The sequence below is a fragment of the Chlorocebus sabaeus genome, chromosome 20 (assembly GCF_047675955.1).
Source record: "Chlorocebus sabaeus isolate Y175 chromosome 20, mChlSab1.0.hap1, whole genome shotgun sequence".
Taxonomy (NCBI): domain Eukaryota; kingdom Metazoa; phylum Chordata; class Mammalia; order Primates; family Cercopithecidae; genus Chlorocebus; species Chlorocebus sabaeus.
Window position 1 is genome coordinate 93,353,529 of NC_132923.1, and position 22,608 is coordinate 93,376,136.

General features: G+C 55.6%; 1 protein-coding gene across 10 annotated transcripts in view; it reads right to left on the reverse strand.

The window, feature by feature from the left end:
* PTPRF (protein tyrosine phosphatase receptor type F) overlaps positions 1-22,608 on the reverse strand; it is a 93,209-nt gene that overhangs the window by 26,964 nt on the left and 43,637 nt on the right. For all 10 annotated transcript variants that reach the window (XM_073007396.1, XM_073007399.1, XM_037998210.2 and 7 more), the window contains 5 exons: positions 17,911-18,021; positions 7,857-8,126; positions 5,331-5,912; positions 4,936-5,072; positions 4,276-4,420 (listed from right to left, as the gene is read on the reverse strand). In XM_073007396.1, the coding sequence (XP_072863497.1) occupies positions 4,276-4,420; positions 4,936-5,072; positions 5,331-5,912; positions 7,857-8,126; positions 17,911-18,021 (1,245 nt within the window). The remainder of the gene's footprint in view (positions 1-4,275; positions 4,421-4,935; positions 5,073-5,330; positions 5,913-7,856; positions 8,127-17,910; positions 18,022-22,608) is intronic.

The window sequence follows — 22,608 nt, forward strand, 5'->3', positions numbered from 1 at the left end:
CTCCTTGGGAATTAGGAGGCAGACATGTGTCTCCTCGTGTCCAGTGATGTGTCCAGACTCCACGCCTACCGAGCACTCTGCTGAAACGCACAGGTTTCCTCTTCAAGTTCTGTCACCACCCCCTGCCATGAGGACTTCAGCAGCCCCCTGACCCACTGGCCCCAGAGCCCTTCATCTCCAGGACTTTCTCCTCCCCTACACAGTTGTGGTTATGCCCTGGAGGCTGCCAGTACTGGGGATGGCTCTCCCTCCAGAATCACGGGCTCTAACATTCCCTCGCAGACCCTACCTCCTTGTCCTTGCTCAGTCACTCCAGGTCCCGGGCACTGCGCCTGCTCTCCAGCTCCTCGGGATGCCTGTCTGTCAACCTTGTCCTTCCCACCCTCCATGTTCAGCTTCCACAGTCCACCACCTATCACTCTCTCACCAGTATCACACAGTCCCTCACCTCCTGATCTTTCCATGCTCCTTCCTGGCCTGTGCCAAGCGCTAGATGAATCCAACAATCCAACTCTCCCCCGCCTTCTCTACAGCAGCACTGGGGCAGGCTGGCATCCTATGCACATGTCCCCAGAGGCTTCATCCTCCAGGACCCTTTATGCTACCTATTTCTGCCTCCTGCCTGGCTCGCTCTGTCACCTCACACAAAACACAGTCCCCTTCCTCCACGCTCCGCAGACCTCCAGCTCCCTTTTCCTGCCTCCTCTTGGCACAAGACTATGTCTCCCACTCCGCAGAGAAGACTGGACTTTCACAGCAGCTCTCTCCATCTCTTGCTACAATCCCCCACTCTACTTGCATCTGCAGTGATTCTCTCCTTTCCACCCATGAGAATGGAGAGTTGAGCCACCCTGTCCAAGGCTAAGCTCTCCCACCACCAATGCTGTGCCCCTTCTCTCCACCTCCCGAGGCTCCACCAGTTATCCTCTTTTCCATGGTTTCTTTTTTTCTTATTGACTGTTTCCAATAGCATTTAAATATGCTTGAGATTTTCCCATCTTAAAAGAAAAATCTCAGGTCGGGTGCGGTGGCTCACGCCTGTAATCCCAGCACTTTGGGAGGCCAAGGCAGATGGATCACCTGAGGTCAGAAGTTCATATTCCTAGGCTGGTCAACATGGTGAAACCCCGTCTCTACTAAAAATACAGAAATTAGCTGGGCATGGTGGTGGGCACACCTACAATCTCAGCTACTCGGGAGGCTGAGGCAGGAGAATCACCTGAATCCAGGAGGCGGACGGAGGTTGCAATGAGCCAAGATCGTGCCATTGTACTCCAGCCTGGGAGATGGAGCGACACTTTGTACTTTGTCTCGGAAAAAAAAAAAAAAAAGAAAGAAAGAAAAATCCCACCCTCAGCCCCACAGCCCTCTCTAGCCATAATGGTCCCCTCGTTCAGAGCTACACTTTCTGGCAACGTCTGGGCTTGCTGCCTCCACATCCTCGGCACCCACACAGGCCTCATGAAACACCCACCAGCTTTCGTCCTACCATGCACCAAGCTTCGTCTCCAGGGCCACTCCTCCATATTGCTCGGTCCAACAGGTACTCCTGACCACTCAGCAGCATCTCGTCTACTTCTTGAAACTTTCTCTCCTTCCAATCTCCAAGTCGCTCCCCTCCCCTGATTTCCTCTCATCTGCAGTCTTTCTTCTCAGGGTCCTTCAGCTCCGGCCCAGCCCTGGATTCCCACAGCATGCTGAACTCTGCCATGTGGATGGCACATGGCATCTTGAACTTGGGTGTCTGAGACCAGCTGCAGTGTTCACACCTGCCTCTGCCCCATTTCCCATCCTGTGCCAGCATCACCCGCCTCCCAGGTACCAGAAACAAGATTCACCTCCATTTCCCTCCCCTCTGGGCCCCTATTCATAACCCATCACCGAGTCTGACCAGTCAGCATCCCTGACAGTTCTCAGATCCACCACCATCATCTCACCTGGGCCACCATCTTTTCCCCGGACCGCTTCAAAGCCTCCTAACTGGTCTCTGCCTTCTTGCAGGCTGCCCTGTCCATTCTCACAGAGCAGCCAGAGTCAGCCCTCCTGCCTACCCTGTGTCCCCAAGGCCCTGCCATAGCTCTGGCAGCTACTGCAACCACACTGGTCTGCTGCTTACCCAGTGACCATAACCACGAGCCTTGCAGCTGGAGGGCCTTCAGGCCTGCAGACTCTCCCCAAGGCCTGGGTGCTCCCTGCTCCTGTTCATTTACTAGTTGGCTCCCACTCTTCCTTCAGGCCTTGGGGAAGTGTCACTTCCCCAAGGCAACCCTTTTTGACCCCTCAGATCAAAGGAGGTTTCATCATCTCTCCAACCTGTCTCTTCCATCCTACCTTTTTTTTTGAGACGGATTTTCACTCTTGCTGCCCAGGCTGGAGTGCAATGGCGCAACCTCGGCTCACCGCAACCTCCCCCTCCCAGTTCAAGCGATTCTCCTGCCTCAGCCTCCCGAGTAGCTGGGATTACAGTCATGTGGCACCATGCCCAGCTAATTTTGTATTTTTTAGTAGAGACGGAGCCTCTCTATGTTGGTCAGGCTGGTATCGAACTCCCGACCTCAGATGATCTGCCCTCCTCGGACTCCCAACGTGCCAGGATTACAGGCGTGAGCCACCATGCCCGCTCTTCCATCCTACTTTACACAAATGTCATTAAAAGCTCATTTGGAGGTCAGGTGTGGTGGTTCATGCCTGTAATCCTGGCACTTTGGGAGCACTCTGCGGAGGCCGAGGTAGGTGGATCACCTGAGGTCAGGAGTTAGAGACCAGCCTGGCCAACATGGTGAAACTGTCTTTACTAAAAATACAAAAATTAGCCAGGCGAGGTAGTGGTCGCCTGCAATCCCACCTACTCGGGAGGCTAACACAGGAGCATCACTTGACCCCAGCAGGCAGAGGCTGCAGTGAGCCGAGATGATGCCATTGTTCTCCAGCCTGGGTGACAAGAGCAAAACTCTGTCTCGAAAAATAAAATAAAAAAGCTCATTTGGGTAATTACAGGTGCAATGTCTGTCTGCCCTGCTGGAATGCGGGATCCCCATGGGCAGACGCCATGTGTCTGGTCATGCTGCCAGCCCTGTACTGTGCATGGGGCCTGGCCCCCAGCTGGAGCACAGCAGGTGCTTCTGGAATGAATCCATGAACACAAGGTCACACACAGCCTCGTGACATCACTGGTACATGCACATGGTCCCACTTCATAAGGACCACTTCAGACACCGCCATGCTTATGGTCAACACATGGCCACATCAGATGTGGTCACCATCTCAATTCCACAATGCTACCCTGCCACAGTCACATCCATGACACCCTATCACACAGAGTCTCACACAGCAGCTGACTGTGGCTGTGTGACCACACACAGGCCACCCAGCAGCAACCACAGAGTCACCCACACACTCAGTCTACTCTCTGGGGGCTACCGAGACCCACAAACACGGTCACAGGGTCAGGCCACAGAGTCACCCACAAAGACTAGGGTCATGCCCAAGATCCACTGACACACATACATAGGTGCTGCACAGCCAGCTGGTCAGGTATGGTCACACTCACACTCATGGGCAGTGCCACTCCCACAGCTGCAGCATCGGAGTCTCACACACGCAGAATATAGTAACACACAACACCAGAGTCATCACACAGACAGCCTTGCAGACAGTCCCCTGCATGGCCACATGGTTACAATTCAATGCCCACGTGGGCAGGCTGGGTCACATGGCCGCATTTTCAGACCTGTCCCCGAGTGCAGTCAGCTGAGGGTGATCACATGACTCCCCGGTAACTTTTATTGGGGGTATGAGGAAGGGAATGTAGGTGATGGGGAAATGAGACGTGGGGCCATGGGGAGGAGAAACAGCCACCAAAGCAGGTCTGGGACGCAGCAGACCCACCGAGGATGGCCCATCAGCTAGTGTGACCAGCACAGAGTGGGGATGGAGATGAGGCACAGACACAAAACTTACCTGGGCAGCATGTGGGGCATGGGCGGGAGGAGGGGCAGGAGGCTGGGTAGGGAGCAGGGAGGGCAGCAGCCGCCTGGACTGGACAGATTGGGAGGCACTTACCTGGCCCTCTCCCGAGGCCCAAAATCAGAGCCCAGGCCAGAGTCCAGTTTGGCTAGCAGACCTGACCACCCACCCGCCTGGTTGATGGGGAAGGGTGTGTGTGTGTGTGTGTGTGTGTGTGTGTGTGTGTGTGTCCCCCACCCCAGGTGTCTGTGTGTGTGTGTGTGTCCCCCACCCCAGGTGAAACAGGCAGTGGACTCAGGAGACACTTACTGGACTGTGCTGTGCGGGCCTCAATGGTGGGGGTGAAGACGCCCACCCCCATATCTGAGCGCGCAGCCAGCTGGAAGCGGTAGAGTGTGTCGGGCTTCAGGTCCTCTAGTGTGTAGGAGGAGGTTGGGTCGAAGGTCACCTTGTGCTGGAAGAGCAGGGAGCACTCACTGACAGCTCTGAGCTCAAAGGTCACTCAGAGGTTGTTCCCAACATGGGCTGCAATGTGACACCTCTGGACCCACCATGGCTCCAGGACTGGCTCCACACCATAAGGCCACATGGACCACACAAGCAACTCAGGGCTTAGCCCATGCCACAGGAGTCTCACAGACCACATGCGCCACGGGAGCCACCTGGGACACATGGCTTCTGGGTAACCTTTAGGGCTCTGCCAGTCATGTGAGCCACAGAGCCTAGGAAATTCAAGGCAGACCCTGGGGACTTTGCCCCCAGCAAAGAGTCATACAGCCTGTATGACTGAAGAATCATACAGGCTGTGCAGGCCACATGGCACGCATGCGCCACCAAGCCTCCAGCAGAAACCTTACAGGCTGTGCCCACACAAGCACAGAATCCAGAAAACACCCTCCTGGGGTTAAGCCCATTGCAGACCCTCAGGGACCAGGAGACCCCCTCAGCACTTCTCTGCCCGCTGCACACCTGTTGGTCTTCATCCTCTGCCACCCAGTACACCAGCTCATACATGATGATCCGCTCCTGAGGGGGCAGCAGCCACGAGAGCTGGATCCTGGTGTCCGACTCCACTTCGGCCTGGAAGTCCGCGGGCTGGGCAGGCACTGCAACACCCCACACCAGGCAGGTCAGCCTCATCTGCGTGAGGTCAGGAGCGCCCAGGGAGGAGGGGGCCGAGAAAGGCAGACCCTAATCTCACACCCTTATCCTACATCCCAACTGACCACACATCTATGGAATATGGCACCTTGATCCTCCCAACAGCCCCCAACCTCACAGCCGAGGGAAGGGGAGAGGTGCCGCCACAACCTCAGCCTCCCCTTCTCTGCTGTCGGCTGCCCAGCCAGCGTGCCCCCACCTACCTCCCTGCTGCGTCTTGACCTGGATGGTGGGGCTGGGAGGGCCGTCGCCCACAGCAGTGAAGGCAAGCACGCGCAGGCTGTAGGTGATGCCAGGCAGCAGGCTGCCCACGGTGGTGAGGAGCCCCGCGTCGGTGTTGTGCTTGTGCCAGGCACTCAGGGGCCGGCGGGAGTCCGGAGTATAGTAGACGCGGTATCCTCGTACCAGGCCGTTGGGCTCCTCAGGAGGCTCCCACTGCACCAGCATGGTGCTGGCGCTCAGCATGCGTGCCTGCACGCGGCGCGGTGGGCTGGAGGGCGCCTGTTCTCCCGTGCGTGCCCGCACTGCCTCGCTGGGCGGCCCTCGCCCGATGCTGTTCACCGCCAGCACGCGGAAGGCATATTCCGAGAAAGGACTGAGGCCGCCAATGCTGTAGCGGGTGGTGGCCACACCATCCACCTCCTGAAAGGGGCCCTCCGTGCCCGCTGCGCGGTACTGGATGCCATAGTAGGATATAGGCTCTGAGTTCCCAGAGTCCCAGGTGAGGGTGACACTGGTGGCAGTTGTCTCTGTCACCACAAGATCAATCGGAGGCTTCGGCAGAGCTGGAGACAAAGTGGAAGGCTCAAAGCTGCCCGAGGTCAAGATCCTTAGGAACCAACCCTATACTTGGGGATTATCCAGGATACCTGGTGGGGTCACCTGAGTGTGGCTGATACCCACAGCCTACCTTGAAAAATGTCCAGAAAAGCTTATGGTGACCTCTGAAGCCACACGTGGCAGACGGTGGCCAGGTGCCCCCAGGCCTTGGGTCATCTAGTATGTACACATACCAACTGTGGGACTCACTGGACCCTCCCATCAGTACACAAGACTCATCTAACAAACAGACCTGGAGGTGAGGTGACCCCTGCAGTCCCATGTAGATGAAAGGCACCCAGACTGGGTAGCAGCTCTCTGCCTCTGCAGGTCACTTGAGCCCACGTGGTGGAGAGTATGTGTAATAGGCAGGGGAAGGGGAGATATTTCCTTAGGGACTGGCCCAGAATTTTAGAAAGAGTGATGGGGCTGCCGGCCCCACAGACCCTGTGGCTTGGCTCAAATTGAAGTGGGAAGGCCCTGAGTCCACAATCATTCAACAAATAATTAACAAGCACCCACTCAATGCCAGACACTGTGCTGGGGCTACAATGCCACACAGTCACATCCCTGCTCTCATGGAGTTCACACCTCAGTACGAGAGAGAATCAATACACGAGTCGATTGTACTCATGATTCTGGCAGGTGCAAGGACAGTAAGAATCAGGGTGCTGAGGTGGAGTAAGATCCAGGGAATCTCCTTGGATGGGGTGATGAGGGAAGGAAAGCATCATCGAGCTGAGGCCTGGAGGGGTACATGGAGCCAGTGACAGAAGGGGCTGGACAAGGAGCATGGCAGATGGAAAGCAGCATGCATCTGGGCAGCTGGCATGTGACAGGGTGGGAAGCCAGCGGCCCTGGGAGACCACAGTGAGGATCCTCATCTATATCCTAAACCAACGGGAAGCCACTGGAAGGTGTTTCTCCCTTTCCCAAAAGGAAGTGACTTGATCCTGAATTACATTTTTTAATGATCACTCAAGTTGCAAAATAGATAATGGATTAGAGGCTGTTGACAATTGAAGTAGGGAGACCAGGAAGGAATCTTTTCTTTTTTCATAGGGTCTCACTGTCACTCAGGCTGGAATGCAGTGGTGTGATCATGGCTCACTGCATCACTGCAGCCTCATCCTCCCGGGTTCAAGCAATCCTCCTGTCTCAGCCTCCCAAGTAGCTGGGCCACAGGTGTGTGCCACCATGCACAGCTTTGAATTTTTTTTTGTAGAGATGGGGTCTCACTAAGTTAACTGGGCTGGTCTCAAACTCCTGAGCTCAAGCAATCCTTCCAACTTGGCTTTCCAAAGCGCTAGGATTACAGGAATGGGCCACCGTGCCTGGCCAGAATCTGTTACATATATATAACATATGTATAATATGTGTGCCTGTCCCCAGGACAGAGAGAACCCACTTCCCCTACTATTTTACCACATCCTTCTTGCTGGGAAGCTATTACACCTGAAGTTCTGGTACTGTATAGTGGTTAGGAGGGAGAGTTATGGATTCAGACCACACTGGGTTTAAGTTCCTGCTCTGTCATTTATTTTTGTGTGACCCTGGGCAAGTGATACACCCTCTCTGTACCTCAGTTCCCTCATCTGAAAAATGGAAATAATAAGAGCACCTATCTCCCAGGGTAAAACAGAAAAAAACAAAAGAAACTGTGCTTGCTAGCATGCTGTCTGCCACCGAGAAACTCAATATGCCTTAACTATTATCGTTAAGCCAGCTAACAACGGAAATCCCTCCTTCCCTCCCTCTAAGGGCTGGAGGACCCCAGGGCAGGGACACCCAGGAAAGGGTAAGAATCCCTCAGCCATGCCTGTGCCCATGGCAGTCAGCTCACATTCGCCCGCCACCAGGACCTCCCGGATGACAGGGAGGGTACTGGTCACAGCACCTGCCACACTTACCTTTCACTGTGACCTGGGCTGTGGCCTCGATCATGCCCAGTGAGGAGATAGCCACACAGGTGTAGTTGGCGGAGCGCACGACATTGCTGAGCTCCAGGACGTTGCGGCCAACTGGCATCTCATCCTCCTTGGTGAGCTCCTCGACCCCCATCATCCACTTCACATAGGGCATGGGTGCACCCACTGCCACACATGTCAGGTTCACGCTGCCGCCTGGCATCACCTCCTGGCTGCTGGGTGGGATGGAGAAACGAGGAGCCACGCGGCGCACTGCAGGAGGAGGGAGAGAGGCACTCACAGGCCGGGCAGAACACACAGCTGCATGGAAGGGCAGGGGCCCCTCATCCAGGTAGCCCCTCTGGTCAGAGCCAAACCCACACTCAGAGACGGGAGGGGTGGCACCGCTGCACCCCAGCTCACCATCCACTCCCACCCCACCCACTTCCAGCCTAGAAGTGGCCCCCACACTCAGGAACTGTCTGGAACACAATGTCTTACTCAATGAGAGATCTTGCAACCAATCTCCCATTTTATAGCCTAGGAAGCTGAGGCCTGTCAGGAAGCTCCTGTCTGCCCAGGGTCACACAGGGACTCAGTACAAGGTCCAGGCCTGGTCAGGACCACAACCCAGGTTGTCCTCCAGGGCCCATCTCTGCTTGTTCCTGGCTGGGGCACCAGGGAGAGAAAGCAGGCCCTAGGGTGGAGGGTCCTCAGAGCATGGCTGGGCGGGGCAGAAGGTCAGTCCAGAGGGCCACAGCCACCTGCTGTGGAGTCACTGCCTCCACCTCCAGGCCATAGCCTGAGGGGAAGAAATAAGGTTAAGTGGCGGCGCCGCCTGCCAAGGTCTCAGCCATGCTCAGGGCACAATCTGGGAACCCAAGCAAAGGGGCTGCCCTGAGGAGGGCTGGGCAGGGGTCAGGGCAGGCCAGGGACGTGGTCCGCAGGCAGGATGGGCATGACGATGGCAGTAACATGATGAGGGCGCCGAACAGACGGCTTCCTGCGCCAACAGACAAGGGTCTCAAGGGGAGGGTGGCTGTGCCTGGCCACGACCTCCAGCCTTGGACTCCCCTGGCCAGAAGCTGTTCTGAGCTTCTCAGTCCAGGGTACAGCCTAGAACCACCCCCCTGAAGTTGTAAGCTTGGCACAGACACAGGAGCATGCAGAGGGAAGGAAGGTGACGAAACCCAGCCGTGGGCAGGCATGCCTGGCATGCAGATGGGCCATGCAGCTGGTGAGCAGAGGCCAAGGTGTGCCCTACACGGGCACTCTCACATGCAGGGCCAGAGGCAGCAGGCAGCAGGCAGCAGGCTAGTCAGTACCCCAGAGCACTGCTGAGAGCACTGGTCTCTGAGGAACCTCGCTGGGGACCCCAGGCATGCAAAGACCCCACAGCACCACATCAGGAGCACCTCTACTACAAGCACCAGACTAGGCTGCTCGCGCAGCCCCAAATCACAGAACCAGAGCTAGAAGCAACTGCAGAGACCACCCGGTCCAACGTCTGACCTCACTACACAGGGGTCAAAACAGAGGCCCAGAGATCAGACATTCAGCAAGTCACCAGGTCCTGTCAACGGGGTGGCCTAACATATCTTTCGAATCCATGTATTTCTCTCCAGATGCAGAAGCAACTGCCACCACCAAAGTCCAAGCCACCATCATCCTTCCCTGGGTTGCTGAAATGGGTTCTGCGTTGGTCCTCCTGCCTTGTTTTCCCCCGCTCCAATTCCTGCTCACCGGCTCTCCAGAAACAGCTGGCACAAATCTGATGCCACTCCCTGTTTAACAAGCTCCTGCATGGCTCCCAGTGACACCTCTGCCTAGCCTACAAGACCCTACCTAACTTAGCACTTGCTTCAACCCCTTCCACAGCCTGCCTTACTTCGGTGCTCCAGACAGAACCCAAACCCTCGCAGCCCCAGAGGAGGCCAGGCCTGACAGGTGCTGGTGGGCTGGATCTGTGTCCCCAGGTTCACCTAGGGGATGAGAGTGTCTTGTAGACATTCAGGGTTCTGCCTTCTCCTCAAATCAATCAGCACTCCCATTGTCTTTAGGGAAACCACTTCTACCCCCATTCTTGGTACATGGGGCGTGTGACCCAGATCTGACTATGGAGAAGCAGCCTTTGGACTTCTGCAGAAACTATTAGAAAAGCAACCTCCTCTCTCTACTGACGTAGCTAAGCTTATAGCAGGTGGGGATGGCTTCTCCCAACACACAGGAAAAGCTGCTTGAGAACAAAGATGTCGACAGAGGAGAGGAGAGCCAGAAACAGACAGACAAATGCCTGGCCAACCTGTTTAAGTACCTGGATCTAGCCCTGCCCAACACCAAATCTACTACATTTTTCAGGTTTGTAACACAAGAGTTCCTTGTTTTGCTTACGCTGGTATAAGTGGGTTTCTGTCATCTGTTCTAGTGCCAAGAGTCTCTACCTAAACGATGACAGCATGTCACAGACACAGTTCTTGTGGCAGAACAGGTGGATCCCGGGGCATGGCTGGCAAGTGTCTCATGGCAACAAAGGACTCTCTGAGCATGCTCTCTAAATGGTCCAAGGTGAGAGCAGGAGGCTCAGCCAGGACCACCACCCAGCTTGGTGGTGTGTGCCCTCCCTCTGCTCTGGAGATGGGCCTCAGGGATGGGCACAGGCAGGCAGGTCTGTTTGCAGATCAAGTCCAGGCCTGCCATGGAAGTAGGGTGGGGACAGCACAGAGGAGCAGCCTTAATGAACCAAACCTCTCCTGTCCTCTCGGCCAGTGGGTGCCCCATCTCCTCCTCTTCATGGGAAGGGAAGCTATGCTTAAGCACCTACTAGGTGCAGGTTTCCACGCTGTAGATGCTATCACCTGCCAATTACAGTCAAGAGAACTGATTTAAAACCAAAGCACACGACCAAGTTTATATACGTAGTAGAAGTAGGTCTGTGTGATGAAAAACTGTCACCCTTCCGAGCCCTGGCTGACAGGCCTGAAGAAAAAAACCCAGAAGGCTCTGGGGAGAAGCATCAGAATTAACAGACGCTGGCAGGAGAGGACGCTGCTCCAGCGGGTATAAGGATGGGTTTAGACAGCCTGTGCCGGGGAGAGGTGATGACTGCAGGCTTGACCCCAGCCAGTGGTGGAATCATGGGGCCTAATCAGGTCGCTGGATACCAGGACAAAGAGCCCCAGCAGAAGGAAGTAGGTCCTTGGCCAATAAACCTTGGGCACCAACCTAGAAACTTGACTGGACTTTACCCCCAAATAGTCCCTGGAGGACAGGGTCTTCAGGCCAAAAGGCAGACCTCATGGACCAGCCCTGGAGGTCAGGCCAAAGCCCTGAGCCACACCTTCTAAAGCCTCCAACTCCTGCCGCTGTCAGGAAATTGAGGCGCTTCAGGGACACAAAAGAGTTGTGTTTATTTTTTCCCTCCTAGATGCAGGTGGCAGGGAGAACTCTAGGGGCTAGGGATAAGCGTGAGAGATCAATAGTGGCCTTTAGGGTCATTTGCAACACCAAGCAAGGGCCTCAGGGCCAGAAGCTCCTGGGCGCACCACCTTCACTCTCACAAGGACACTGGGCTTCAGCCACGCAGACACTTCACTGCGACTGAGACATTTTCCACGTGAGGGAAGTCAGGGTATGTCTACAGAGGAAGGGTGGGGGAAACAGGCAAGGGAGAACCTCCTTGTATCCCAAGGGCCAACAGGGACCTGCATCCTAGACCTGCCCAGACAGCCACCCCCACGCCAACAGGCTGGAGTGGCTGGCATCTCATGCAGCAGCCCCTACCATCCTCCTCCCACTGCTGCAGGCACAAGGCCTCCAAAAAGGAGCAGGCCTCACCCTGGACAGTCTATTGACAGAAGCAACAGCAGGGAAGGAAAAGCTGGAGCTGGGAAAAATGCACTTAGGGTCTAATCTTGGGCTCCAACAATGCCGGTCTATTACTGTTCCCCGTGCATCCTTAGTGCTGACATTTTATAGACAATTTCCAAAACAGGGCCCTGCCATTTCTGGATTATATTTCAGCTGTAACTTTTAAGTCTAATTATTTGCGCTGACAACCCCCTATAATAGGGCGGTGCGGCGCCCAGAGGCATCAGCATTCAGTGGAGTGACAGCCTAATCGCAGGGGGAGGCATCCCCGCAATCTGCATTCACTCAGAGAAATTTCTCTGATGAAAATAACGCAACATTAAGGAGGGGATGAGGGGCAGGATCCACTGTATCAAGATAAAATAACTCTTTAATAAATAACCTTGTGGCTGCCGCAGAGCAGTAATTAAATGCCGGCATACCAGGCACACAGTTTTAAGTAAAGCTGGAAAAATGTAAGATGCAATTATCAGCACCAAACAAATTACCAGCCCGGTAAATCCCCCTGGAATATTTAGAAACTCATTTCTGCCTTTCCGCTAAATATTTGTGCATGTGCTTATTTTTGGCGGGACCATGGGGTAGGGTAGGGGTGGGATGGGGAAAGGGAGGGGATGAGGTACCAGGAGGGTAGAGGAGGGGGCATGGAAGGAGCCACTGTGGGCTGGGTTGTCTCTGCTGATGACTGTTTTCTGAATGCCCTGGCAGATCTGCCCGGTCAGCAAAACGGTGTAACAGAAATGCCCCAGCACTCAGGAGCGCATATGGATGGATGCTCAGAGCTGACATCTGAGCCAATGCTACAGCCCTCCTCTCGACTGGCTCCCTCACCCCCACAGAGGAAACTCGAGCCACGGAGGATGTGGCAGAGGGAACCAGGATGGCCTGGGTCTGTTCCCTGAGGCTCAGCCTGTCCTACATTTCTGTCCTGAACCCCCAAAACCCAGTGGACAGGTGAGTCTCCTCTGACCACACAGACCAAGTGATACATGAATGACCACTAGCCGCGGCTGCCAACCCCAGCCTCATGGGTGGGGGTCTGGCTCCAAGGGGGGGCTGAAAACCAAGCCCCAAACAGGCCTGCTCTGGAATGGGCTCAAGGACAGTCTCCAGGAAACCCTTGCGAACTTGTGGCTGACTCAGGGCCACTTTCAGGCTCCCATATGGATCTTCCTAAGTTGCAGCTGACTGTTCAGTCACTCCAGGTAGAAGCAACTTGAGTCCGAATGCAAAGCACCAGGCTAAGGAATGTCAGTTAGCTGGCTGGTGGACTAAATAAATTCCACCCTCAGACAGACACGGGAGCTAGCTGGGAAGCTTGGGCAGAGGGGCCTGGGGCAGGTAGGAGGATCTTAATTTGGATCTGGCTGGAGAAGGAAAAGACAACCTTATGGGAGACTTCCTCAGTGTGCCAAGATGACGCTACTCACCCTGTGCCATGGACACCAAGCTCCCTGAGGCAGACTAGGGCTGGCTACCCCATTGAGCCCTGGTGGGGGACCTGAGGGCCTCAAGGACAGGGTATACACTGCAGGACTTTTGCCCTGTGCTGCAGGATATTGGGAGGACAGCCTACTCTAGCCTCTTGCCTTACTGTCCCAGTGGTTTGGGCTGAGACTGGGTCTCTAGGCGAGGAGGGTTTTGGGCTGAGCCTGGGTCTCTAGAGGAGGAGGGCGGTGAAAGGTCCTACAGGTGCACATAAAGCGCTACAGCTCTTACACCTCTCTCTGACCGCAGCCCCCCACAACCATTCCTGAGCACCACCTGGATCAGACAGCTGGCCTGGCCTGGGTGCAAAGGTGGGGTGCAGTTTCATGCCATGCAGCACGCCCACCCCACCACCCTTGCAGGGGAACCAGGCTAAGGGGACATGCAGATATGTGGTGCACCAGGGACCCAAGCAGCAGGAACATGCAGGTCAGGGGGCTGCCCACCCACCCCTGGTCCTGCCTGCCCGCCGGCCCAAACAAGAGACTGGCAGGCAGGCACGGCGCAGCGAGCCTGAGGGAGCTGACCGAGACCGCTGGGCCCTACTGACAGGCGCGTCCCATCGACGGGCGAACTGTAGATGGATAAGAAGTGAAAAGGACCAACCTTCTCGCTGATCTGAGAGATGAGAGTTTGGGTTGATGGCAGAGTGCGATGAAGATGAGGAGGGAATAAAAAAAAGACAAGGAGAAACACAGAGAGAGTAAAAACAGGCCAACCTTCATCTGCCCACACAGCACGGAGACGAGACGAGACTCCTGTGCCCCCTCGCACACACACATGCACACAGGTGCACACGAACCACATCGCTCACAAAAGACTCAGGACTCATGGAGGACATGGTGGACAGAGCTGAGGCCCGCCAGCAGGCGCCAGAGAGGCCGAGGGTGGGGCCGGGGCAGGTGGAAATGGGGCACAGGCAGGCCCCCATGCCTCACACGCACCCCACAGCTCAGACCCTGTGGACTGGGCTCTGGGGTCAAGGCCCACCCAGCCCACAAACTTGCCAAGGTACACGAGCCACCAGAAACCACCCCCACACACGCCACCAGTGTGAGGAGCACGTCTGGGCACCTGTGGGGAGAAAGGCACTGTCCCTGTTTTAGACAGCTGTGGCCCTGCAGCCTGGTCCCTGGAGAGAAGGGGGAAAGCTGGTAGTCCTGGCACAGGTAGGCCAGGCTCTGAGGAGGGCAGGGCTCCACCCTGGCCCCAGCAGCTGTACACCCAGAGAGCTGTAGATGGAAGGAGAGAATGAGTCACTCAGGGAGAGTCAGGTGGTGACGGAGAAAGGCGCTGGCCCACCCAGCATGCCTGGGCCTGCTAGACTGTGGGCGGAGCTGTGGACAACTGTGAACAAAGTCAGATGTAACTGGATGACACATCCCCCCACGGTGCTATCCGGACAGCCGTAGAGGCTACTGACTAGCAAGTGATTCCTCTGTGCCTGGCAATGTGCCGGGTGCCTCACATGTACTGTCCCATTAAATGTAGCAGCCGCGTGGCCCCAGAGAGACACTGGGAGCCCTGAGAATTTGGGTGACAGAAGGGAGATGTGAGGGAGATACCGAAGCCAAGTCTGATGAGGAGACGAAGACTTGCGGCCAGTGGACACACAAGAGAGACAATGGCAGTAGGAAGCCGTCAGTAATTTCCTCCAGGTGACATGTGGCAACGTTTGTTTTGACCGAGGGGTGCTACTGGTATCTAGTGAGCAAGAGATGCTGCTAAACACCCTCCAATGTACAGGATGGCTCCTCACAACTAAGAATCATCCAGACCAAAATGTCAACAGTGCTGCGGCTGAGAAACTCAGGGCTAGAGCCCACACCAACCCAACCGAGGCTCAGGAGCCTGCTATGGGAGGAAACCTCGAAGCCTCTCTGCTGGGAGATGGACAGGGTGCAGGCCAGCACTGGGGGTTCCTCCATAGGAGGCAGAGCTGGTGGTCAGCCTGGTACAGGCTGTGCCCAGGCCCTGGGGCTGAAGGGCCCCTAGTACTACTGAAGGCAGAAGGCAGGGGTTTTGCCAGGCATGAGATGAGGAGCGGTGGGGGCACGAGAGGCCAGGGACTCAGGGAGCAGGGGTTTCAGGTGTGCAGAAATCCTGTTGTCAGGACAGGAGGGCCTATCCTGGGCCTATGGGACAGGTTGCTCTTGGCAAAGCAGAGTGGCTATAGATTCAGTTGGGGTCTAGATGAGGCACGTCCTGGGGACAGAGCTTAGAACTGGTCCTGAGACATCAGGGCCCACAGGAACGTTGTATGTGTGTGTGAGAGAGACAACAGAAGTCAGGCTTGGCTGTTTTAGAGTCCCTGGCAAGTGGTGCTGGAACTAAAGGAACCCCCGTATTTCCTACCAAAAGGCATGTGGGGATGGAGCCAGAAGGGTAAATTCAGGAAGAGCTGGTAGGGGTAGGGGATGGCCATGGCAGGAGCCAGTCAGGGCCCTGCCTGAGTCTACCATGTGTAAACAGGGAGCTCCACAGACAGTGATGCTCCAAGGGACTGCACATAAAAGCTCCCTGGGCAGTGACTGAGCTGCCAACTACAGCAGCTAAGCTCAGTTGATCTCCAAAGAGACCCACCGCTCTGCCTCCAGGGCTGGGGCCAGTGTAACAGTGACTTCCGAGAATGCTGCCTAGCCAAGAGGACAATGTGGCAGGGGGCGTCCATCCACCTCTGGGCCTTCTCCTGCCTCAGCACTGCCTCCTGTAGCTGTGCCCTAGGAAATGTGCCCATAGGCCATGCCCTTGCAGCTGGTTTAGGTTTACAGTGGCTCTACTGGGCCTCCCTTCTCCCTGATACAGACAAAAGGCTTTCTTGCTGAGGCCTGGAACTGCCACTCTCTCAACCCCAGTCTTGGGAACAGAGCTCTGGAGAGCACAGCATTTGGGATAGTCAGGGTGGGAGGAGGCAGACCTTTGAGAAGAGTCATTCCAGCTGCTCCTCTGCTGGAGCAGACTCGCCAGCCCCCATGCCTGCCAGACACTCTGCCTGGGGCAGGGTGGGGCGAAGGCTGGGCTGCTTACAACTCTACACCTCTAGGCCATTTGGGAAGTTTTTGGGCTCCTGTTCCTGAAGACAGATGAGCTGACCTGAGGCCTGAGCCTTGACGAGCAAGACACCTGACAGTAAGCTAGGGGACCTCTCATCCCATGCCCCCAACTCCCATGAAGCACTTTTAATAGTCTCTGAAGCACAATTTGCCCACCACGAATAGCTCCTCTGCAGCTTAACTGGCTACCAAATGGGTTGGCAGACTGTGGCCTCTCCAGAAACACCCTCTCCATGACAGACAGCAACCCCTTGATAAGTGTATTTTGGTTGACAGCCTAATTCTCTCTGCTCTGAGTAAGCAAGTCTGACCACATGGCCCCAAAGAGTGGGACAGGCCACTGCCATCACCCGCTGAGTCCACTGGGTGGAGAGTCAGACGACATCCCTCAGGAGGCTGTGCTAAGCACTTGGCATGATGGAATCATCACTGCAAGGAGCCATATTCAGTTTCCTTCACAGATCCCCCGGGTGGAGACAGTTTAACTTTTTTTTTTTGAGATGGAGTCTCCCTCTATCGCCAAGCTGGAGTGCAGTGGTGCAATCTCGGCTCACTGCAACCTCTGGTTCAAGTGATTTTCCTGCCTCAGCCTCCCGAGTAGCTGGGATTACAGGCACCCACCACCACGCCCAGCTAATTTTTGTACTTTTAGTAGAGACGGGCTTTCACCACGTTGGCCAGGATGGTCTCAATCTTCTGACCTCGTGATCCGCCTGCCTGAGCCTCCCAAAGTGCTGGGATTACAGGCATGAGCCACCACACCTGGCTGACAGTTTAACTTTTAATGACATCCATCTGTGCAGGAGGGCTAGGTGAGGGGACAGTGTGAGGGTAGAAGGGGCTCTCAGGGCCCCTCCTGGCCACATGTATACCAGACCCAGTGTGTTCTCAGGAAAGGGTAAGGTGGCCAGCTTTAGTCACCCTTAGGCTGTGAACATAGCAGAGACTGGAAACCCCAAAACAGTCCCCGGGCTCCTCTCTGCTGGGAACTTGGACTTCCGGAAAGCACACTGTCCACTCGCTTCCAGCAACAAACACCTGGAACACACCAGGTGCTCACCCGAGGCAACATAACCATAGGGGCTCACAGCTGAACACAAGGGTTCCTCCAGGAAGGCCCCAGGCAGACCTGGCCAGAGGACAGGCTCACCTGGCCTGCTCCATTCCTGAGGCTTGACTACCCCAAAGCCCAGAGCCACGGTGGTTCTGGAGCCTACCGTGCTGCGGCAGGCAGGAGGATGTACTGAAGGAAAGCCAGGCCAGGTATGCATGCATTTACACACAGATAAGTGTGCCTGTGTGTGCACACACACGTGCACATACACCAAGAAGTCTGCTTGGATGGCTCCAAACTCCCATGAGGCTCTGGGCCCATGCAGCAGGACCTACAAGAGATACAAATGCTCCCCAGAGTGGCTGCTTCCCCGTGGGCCTGCAGGGAAGGAAGGCAAAGTAGTGGCGGATGCCGGGAGCCTGCCCAGTGGGAGCTGCTGCTGCTGCTGCTATCGCTGCTGCAGAAAGAAGCAGGAAGAAGAGAATGGGCCCGTGGCAGTCCCTTGTGTGTCTGCACCAAGGGCTCTGGGCAGAGAGCCTGGCAGATGCAGCACAGCTCCGTGGTGACAGGGGCCAGGCACTGCCTGAGTCCTTACCTCGTACATACAGGTTCGCAGGGGCTGAGTAACGTGTGCCTGCCGAGTTGGTCGCCACACACTCGTACTTGCCTTGGTCGGATTCCTCACTGCTCTCTATCTGCAAGGCACCTGTGGGGACACGAAGCAAGAGGTCAGGTAGGGCCCATGTCGAGTGTGGCCTGGAACACGGTGAGAGGTCTCGACAGCGTCTGTGGCTGATGTTGACCAGATGTCGAAGCTCATCCAGGCCACACCCTGGCACCCCTGCTGCTTCCAGGAAGCTCTCCCTGATGAGCCCAGTGGCCTACTGGCTAGAACCAAGGGTTGTGTTTTGGAGCACAATCTCATGCTCCCCACAGTCCAGCAAGACCCGTCTGACTGTACCCCAACCCCCAGCTCCACTCAGTTTCCACCACACTCTTGCCAGTACTGAAGCCTGTTTCCCAATCAACATCCCCGTTAGTGTTCCCGGCCCCGCAGCCCCGCTAGGCCAGTCAGAGCCAGGTGTGGGAGCAGCCTTCAGAATGGCGGGCCTGGGATTCACAAGCACACTATGCCCTCACTGGGCTGGAGCTTGAGAATTTGCCGCCCACCAGGAAAGAATGGGCTTGCCCTGGGGGCCTGATGCCCAGCAGCCTCTGCTCCCAGCACCATCTTCCCCTCCTACTCCACCCACTCCCCACCAGCCCCACCCATTCCGGCTCCTCTCCTCAGCCTGGTCCTGCTAAAGTGCTTCGACCCACCATGGCTCCTGCATAATTCAGGAGGCTAATGGAGGTTGGAGCTCCCACTCGGGCCAGTGCCCTGAGGGGCTGCTCTGGCCGCAGACGGACAGACAGGAGCCAGGGTTGGGGTGGGTAGTAAAAGGACCCTCAGAAAGGGTGGAGGAATCTTGGGCTTGAGGCCAGTTCTGACAGGTCCCGGTGGGGGAGGCCAAGGCAGAGCGGCAGGGTGGGGGCGGACCCACTCGACTTGGCCATCCCCTGGCCCCATCAATAAACACTTGAAAAAACTGCTTGTGAAAGCACACTGGGCAAGCTGTCTGTGACAGAAACACCCCCAGGCACAGGCAGCACACCCCTCCCTGGAACAATCCAACAGACAATTACACCCACACAGGACAGTCCAACAGTTAAGAACCCCCACAGGACACAGTCTGACAAAACCACCTCCTGCACAGAACAGCCAGCCTGACCTGACAGCTCCCACCTTCCCAGGGCCCAGGTTGATGGACAATCACACCCACACAGGACATGGACAGAAGCTGCCGGGCCCCCCTTGCCTGGACTGGACAAGAGCCAGAGGAAGAGTTCCAAGTCATGCTCTCACGGCTGGGGCCCAAAGGGGGACCACCCTGGGTCTGACCTATAGCCCCCTCACTGCCTGATGTCCCTCTTCCACCATCTAACCCAGGGCAGCAGGAGGGACTGGGAACCCCCGGGGGCTGGGAGCTGGAGGTGAAGGAAGAGGGGAGGCCACCAATACAGGATGCAGGACCAGCCTGCCTCTGTGGTGCTGGCCTCAGCCCTCCCCACCAGGTGCCAGGGAGCACCAGGGCCCAGTGCACACGCCAAATACCATCTCCTTCAAGAGCAGCCCTGAAGGGCACCCAACAGGTCATGCTGATGGGATGGATGGACACTGTTACAGAAAACGTTCATTCAGGCAGGTGTGGTTCAGGCCCGAGGGGTCGAGGCTGCCCTAAGGTCACCTCAGTGAGGCAGGGGGTGTGTGTGGAGTGGGGGAGACCTGGTAGCTGGTGCCACAGGCTTGAAGCAGAAAGTGTTGCCTGGGTGGAATTTCTGACCCAGAAAACAGGAGGTTCCTCTGCAGCAAGAGCCTGAGAGTGGTCAGGGGGCCTAACAGAGACCGGGTGCCTATTTGCATACAGAATCCCCCAAATCTGGAACCAACACCAGGACCCAGCAGCAGGGACAGCAAAGAGTCAGCACAGGCTGAGCAGATGGGCAGGGGAATTCGGGGGCTGCCAGGTGAAGCAAGAGCCAGCCTCAGGGTGATGGGCAAGATACCACCCAGGAAGGCAGCTGCTCTTCCCTGAGACCATCCTGGTCTTGAGCTCTGAAGGTCTAGATGTGCCCACAGACACTGAGAGAACTGGGGAGAAAATGATGTGAATAGACAAGCCACCATTTTACAGGTGTCTGCTCTGCGCCCGACCCTACACATCCTCCTCTCCTCTAATTCTCATGACCCTGTGCGGCAGGTGGCCATGCCCCAATTTAAAGAGGAAACACACTTCTGAGAGATGAACTGAGTTTCTGAAGATCACATAGGTGGTAAGTCAGACTTGAACCCGGATCTTCCTGAGTCCAGAATCTGTGCTTTTAACTCTTAGGCTGCAGGGCCCTGCTGCATGGAGGCAGCCCAGCGGGGACTCCGAGCTGACAGGCCAGGTGACGGAGTCATGCACGAGCCTGTTTACCTCCCTGTTGTCATCCCAGCACCTACACGGAAGTCTTAAGTGAACGTTCCTCCTAATCCTTGCCGGGCTGAAGGGATGATCCTCATTCTACTACGGTACAGAGCCAGGATACTAAAGGGAAAGTCAAGTAATAACTGAGGTCCCCCCAAAAGAGGAGACTGTGAAGAGAAAAGGCAAGGCTTGGTCATGCTCCTCAACCTTAAGGGAAGCTTTTCTGTCTAGGGAAGTCTGGGGATAGGCTAAGTTTCACAGCAGGAGCTGATGGGGTCCCTTCTGTGGGGATGGCCTGGAAGGCCTGGGCAGCAGGGCTTGCCGTCCAGGACGGGGCTCGGCGAGTATCTTCACAATTCAGACTTGCAATGGATGAGTCCACAGGAGGGAATGACTGAGAGTGGATGTGTGTGGTGGCCGGTGGTGTTGGGGGTGCTGGAGCTGGAGATGAGGAGGCTGAAGAGGTTGGGATGGGGATGGGGAGGTGACACACTGGACGGGATGGAGTGGAGGTGACGGCAGTGGCAAGGCGTGGTGTGGCGAGAGGCACGGACAGCATTCTTACCTCTGATTGGTGAACCACCTGGCGAGGTAATTTGAATGCAAATAAGATCAGAGAGAAGCATTAGTACAAAAGGAAGGAAAGCCACACAAAGCCAAATCAGGTAAAATAAAACACAAGAAAAGACCTTAAATACATGGAGAAATTGAGGCCTGAGTTAGGCCGACGCGGACAATGTGTGAGCAAGCACCAGGCAGAGCCAGGCTCAGTGTGGGTGAAGCTGTGTCCCAGGTCACTGGCTCTGCTCTGGGGACGAGGAGGGGGCTCAGTGGGGCTGGGGGTGACGAGAATCAGGGAGGTGAGTCAGGACTCCTGCAGACCACACTGGCTGGGGCCAATGGAGGGGGAAGGTAAAGAAAAGAGGTAGCAAACCCACCCCACAGGGCCACCCAAATCCCACCGGTGGGTAAGATTCCAAAACAAAGCACTTACCAAGACAAAGCCCCTGGTGTTAAGGCAGACAGGACAGAGGCTAAAGGGAGGGCTTGTCATGGGCTACTAGCACACTGGGCCTCCCATAACACGCAGCCCAGCCCAGCGGAAAGGGCGGCAGGACTCAGCAAACTCACAGCCCAGAGGTGGAGTCCCTAGAAAGCCCACTCAACCCCGCTAAAAACCGGGGGACTACTGAACTTCCCCGCTTTGGCCTGGCTGGCGAGAGGCAGAGATCAGTGCCCAACCCTTGCCTGTCTGGCACCTCATAACCCTGAGGGTTGGTAACCCAGAGGGCCAGGCGCTCACCCTCCATATCCAGGCCTATTAGGAAATCTGAGCAGGTTTCATCCCCAACAGGTACCTTCTCTGAGGCTCAAGACCCCTGTGCAACCACTGCCTCCCCCAGAGGAGTGAGGAGCCCATAGATGGGCCCAGGTCCAGCTGTATCTACCCTGCCCTGCTGCTCGCTTCCTGCCCGCATCTGGGGATTGGGAAGTGTGCAGAAAAACCAACGCCAATCCCTGTTTCAGGGGACTTGACAACAGCACCTAGAGGAATTCTTCATCTATAAGTTCAAATGAGAAAACAGAGGCCGAGAGACATTCAGGGAACTACCCAAAGCCCAAGGTCACACCAGCTTCTAAGTCAAGCAGAAGGACTTGACAAGGTCCATCTAACTCACAGCCTGCCCACAGGATGAGGCTGCCAGTCCTGCAGATGCAGAAGCAGGGGAGAGGGCAAAGGCTGGGACCTGGGAGTGAGGGTTATGTGGGAAGAATCCACACAGTGATTCTCTCTCTCCAAGAGACCCTTTTGGGAGGTCCACAAGGTCAAAACTGTTTTCATAATACTAAGAAATTATTTGCTTTACCTACTTTCTCTCATGAACATAGAGCTTTTCAGAGGCTAATGACATGTGCCATCACAATTGACCTAACGCAGAAGTGGCTACGAAATCCAGCTGCCTTCTACTAAGACCCAAATCAAAGAGATTCGTAATAAGGGTAAAACAATGTTGTCCCTCTTGGTAAATTTTTTTGTTTTAAAAAATATAATTATTTTCCCTTAAAAATGTTATTTACGCTAATATATCATGGGGTTTTATTATTTTAAAATGGATTAATAAATATTTTAAAATAATCTCAATCTTAATACCTAATATGGTAAACATCAATAGAAATAACCCACACAACAGCTGGGCACGGAGGCTCACCCCTGTAATCCCAGCACTTTGGGAGGCCGAGGCGGGCGGATCACCTGAGGTCAGGAGTTCAAGACCAGCCTG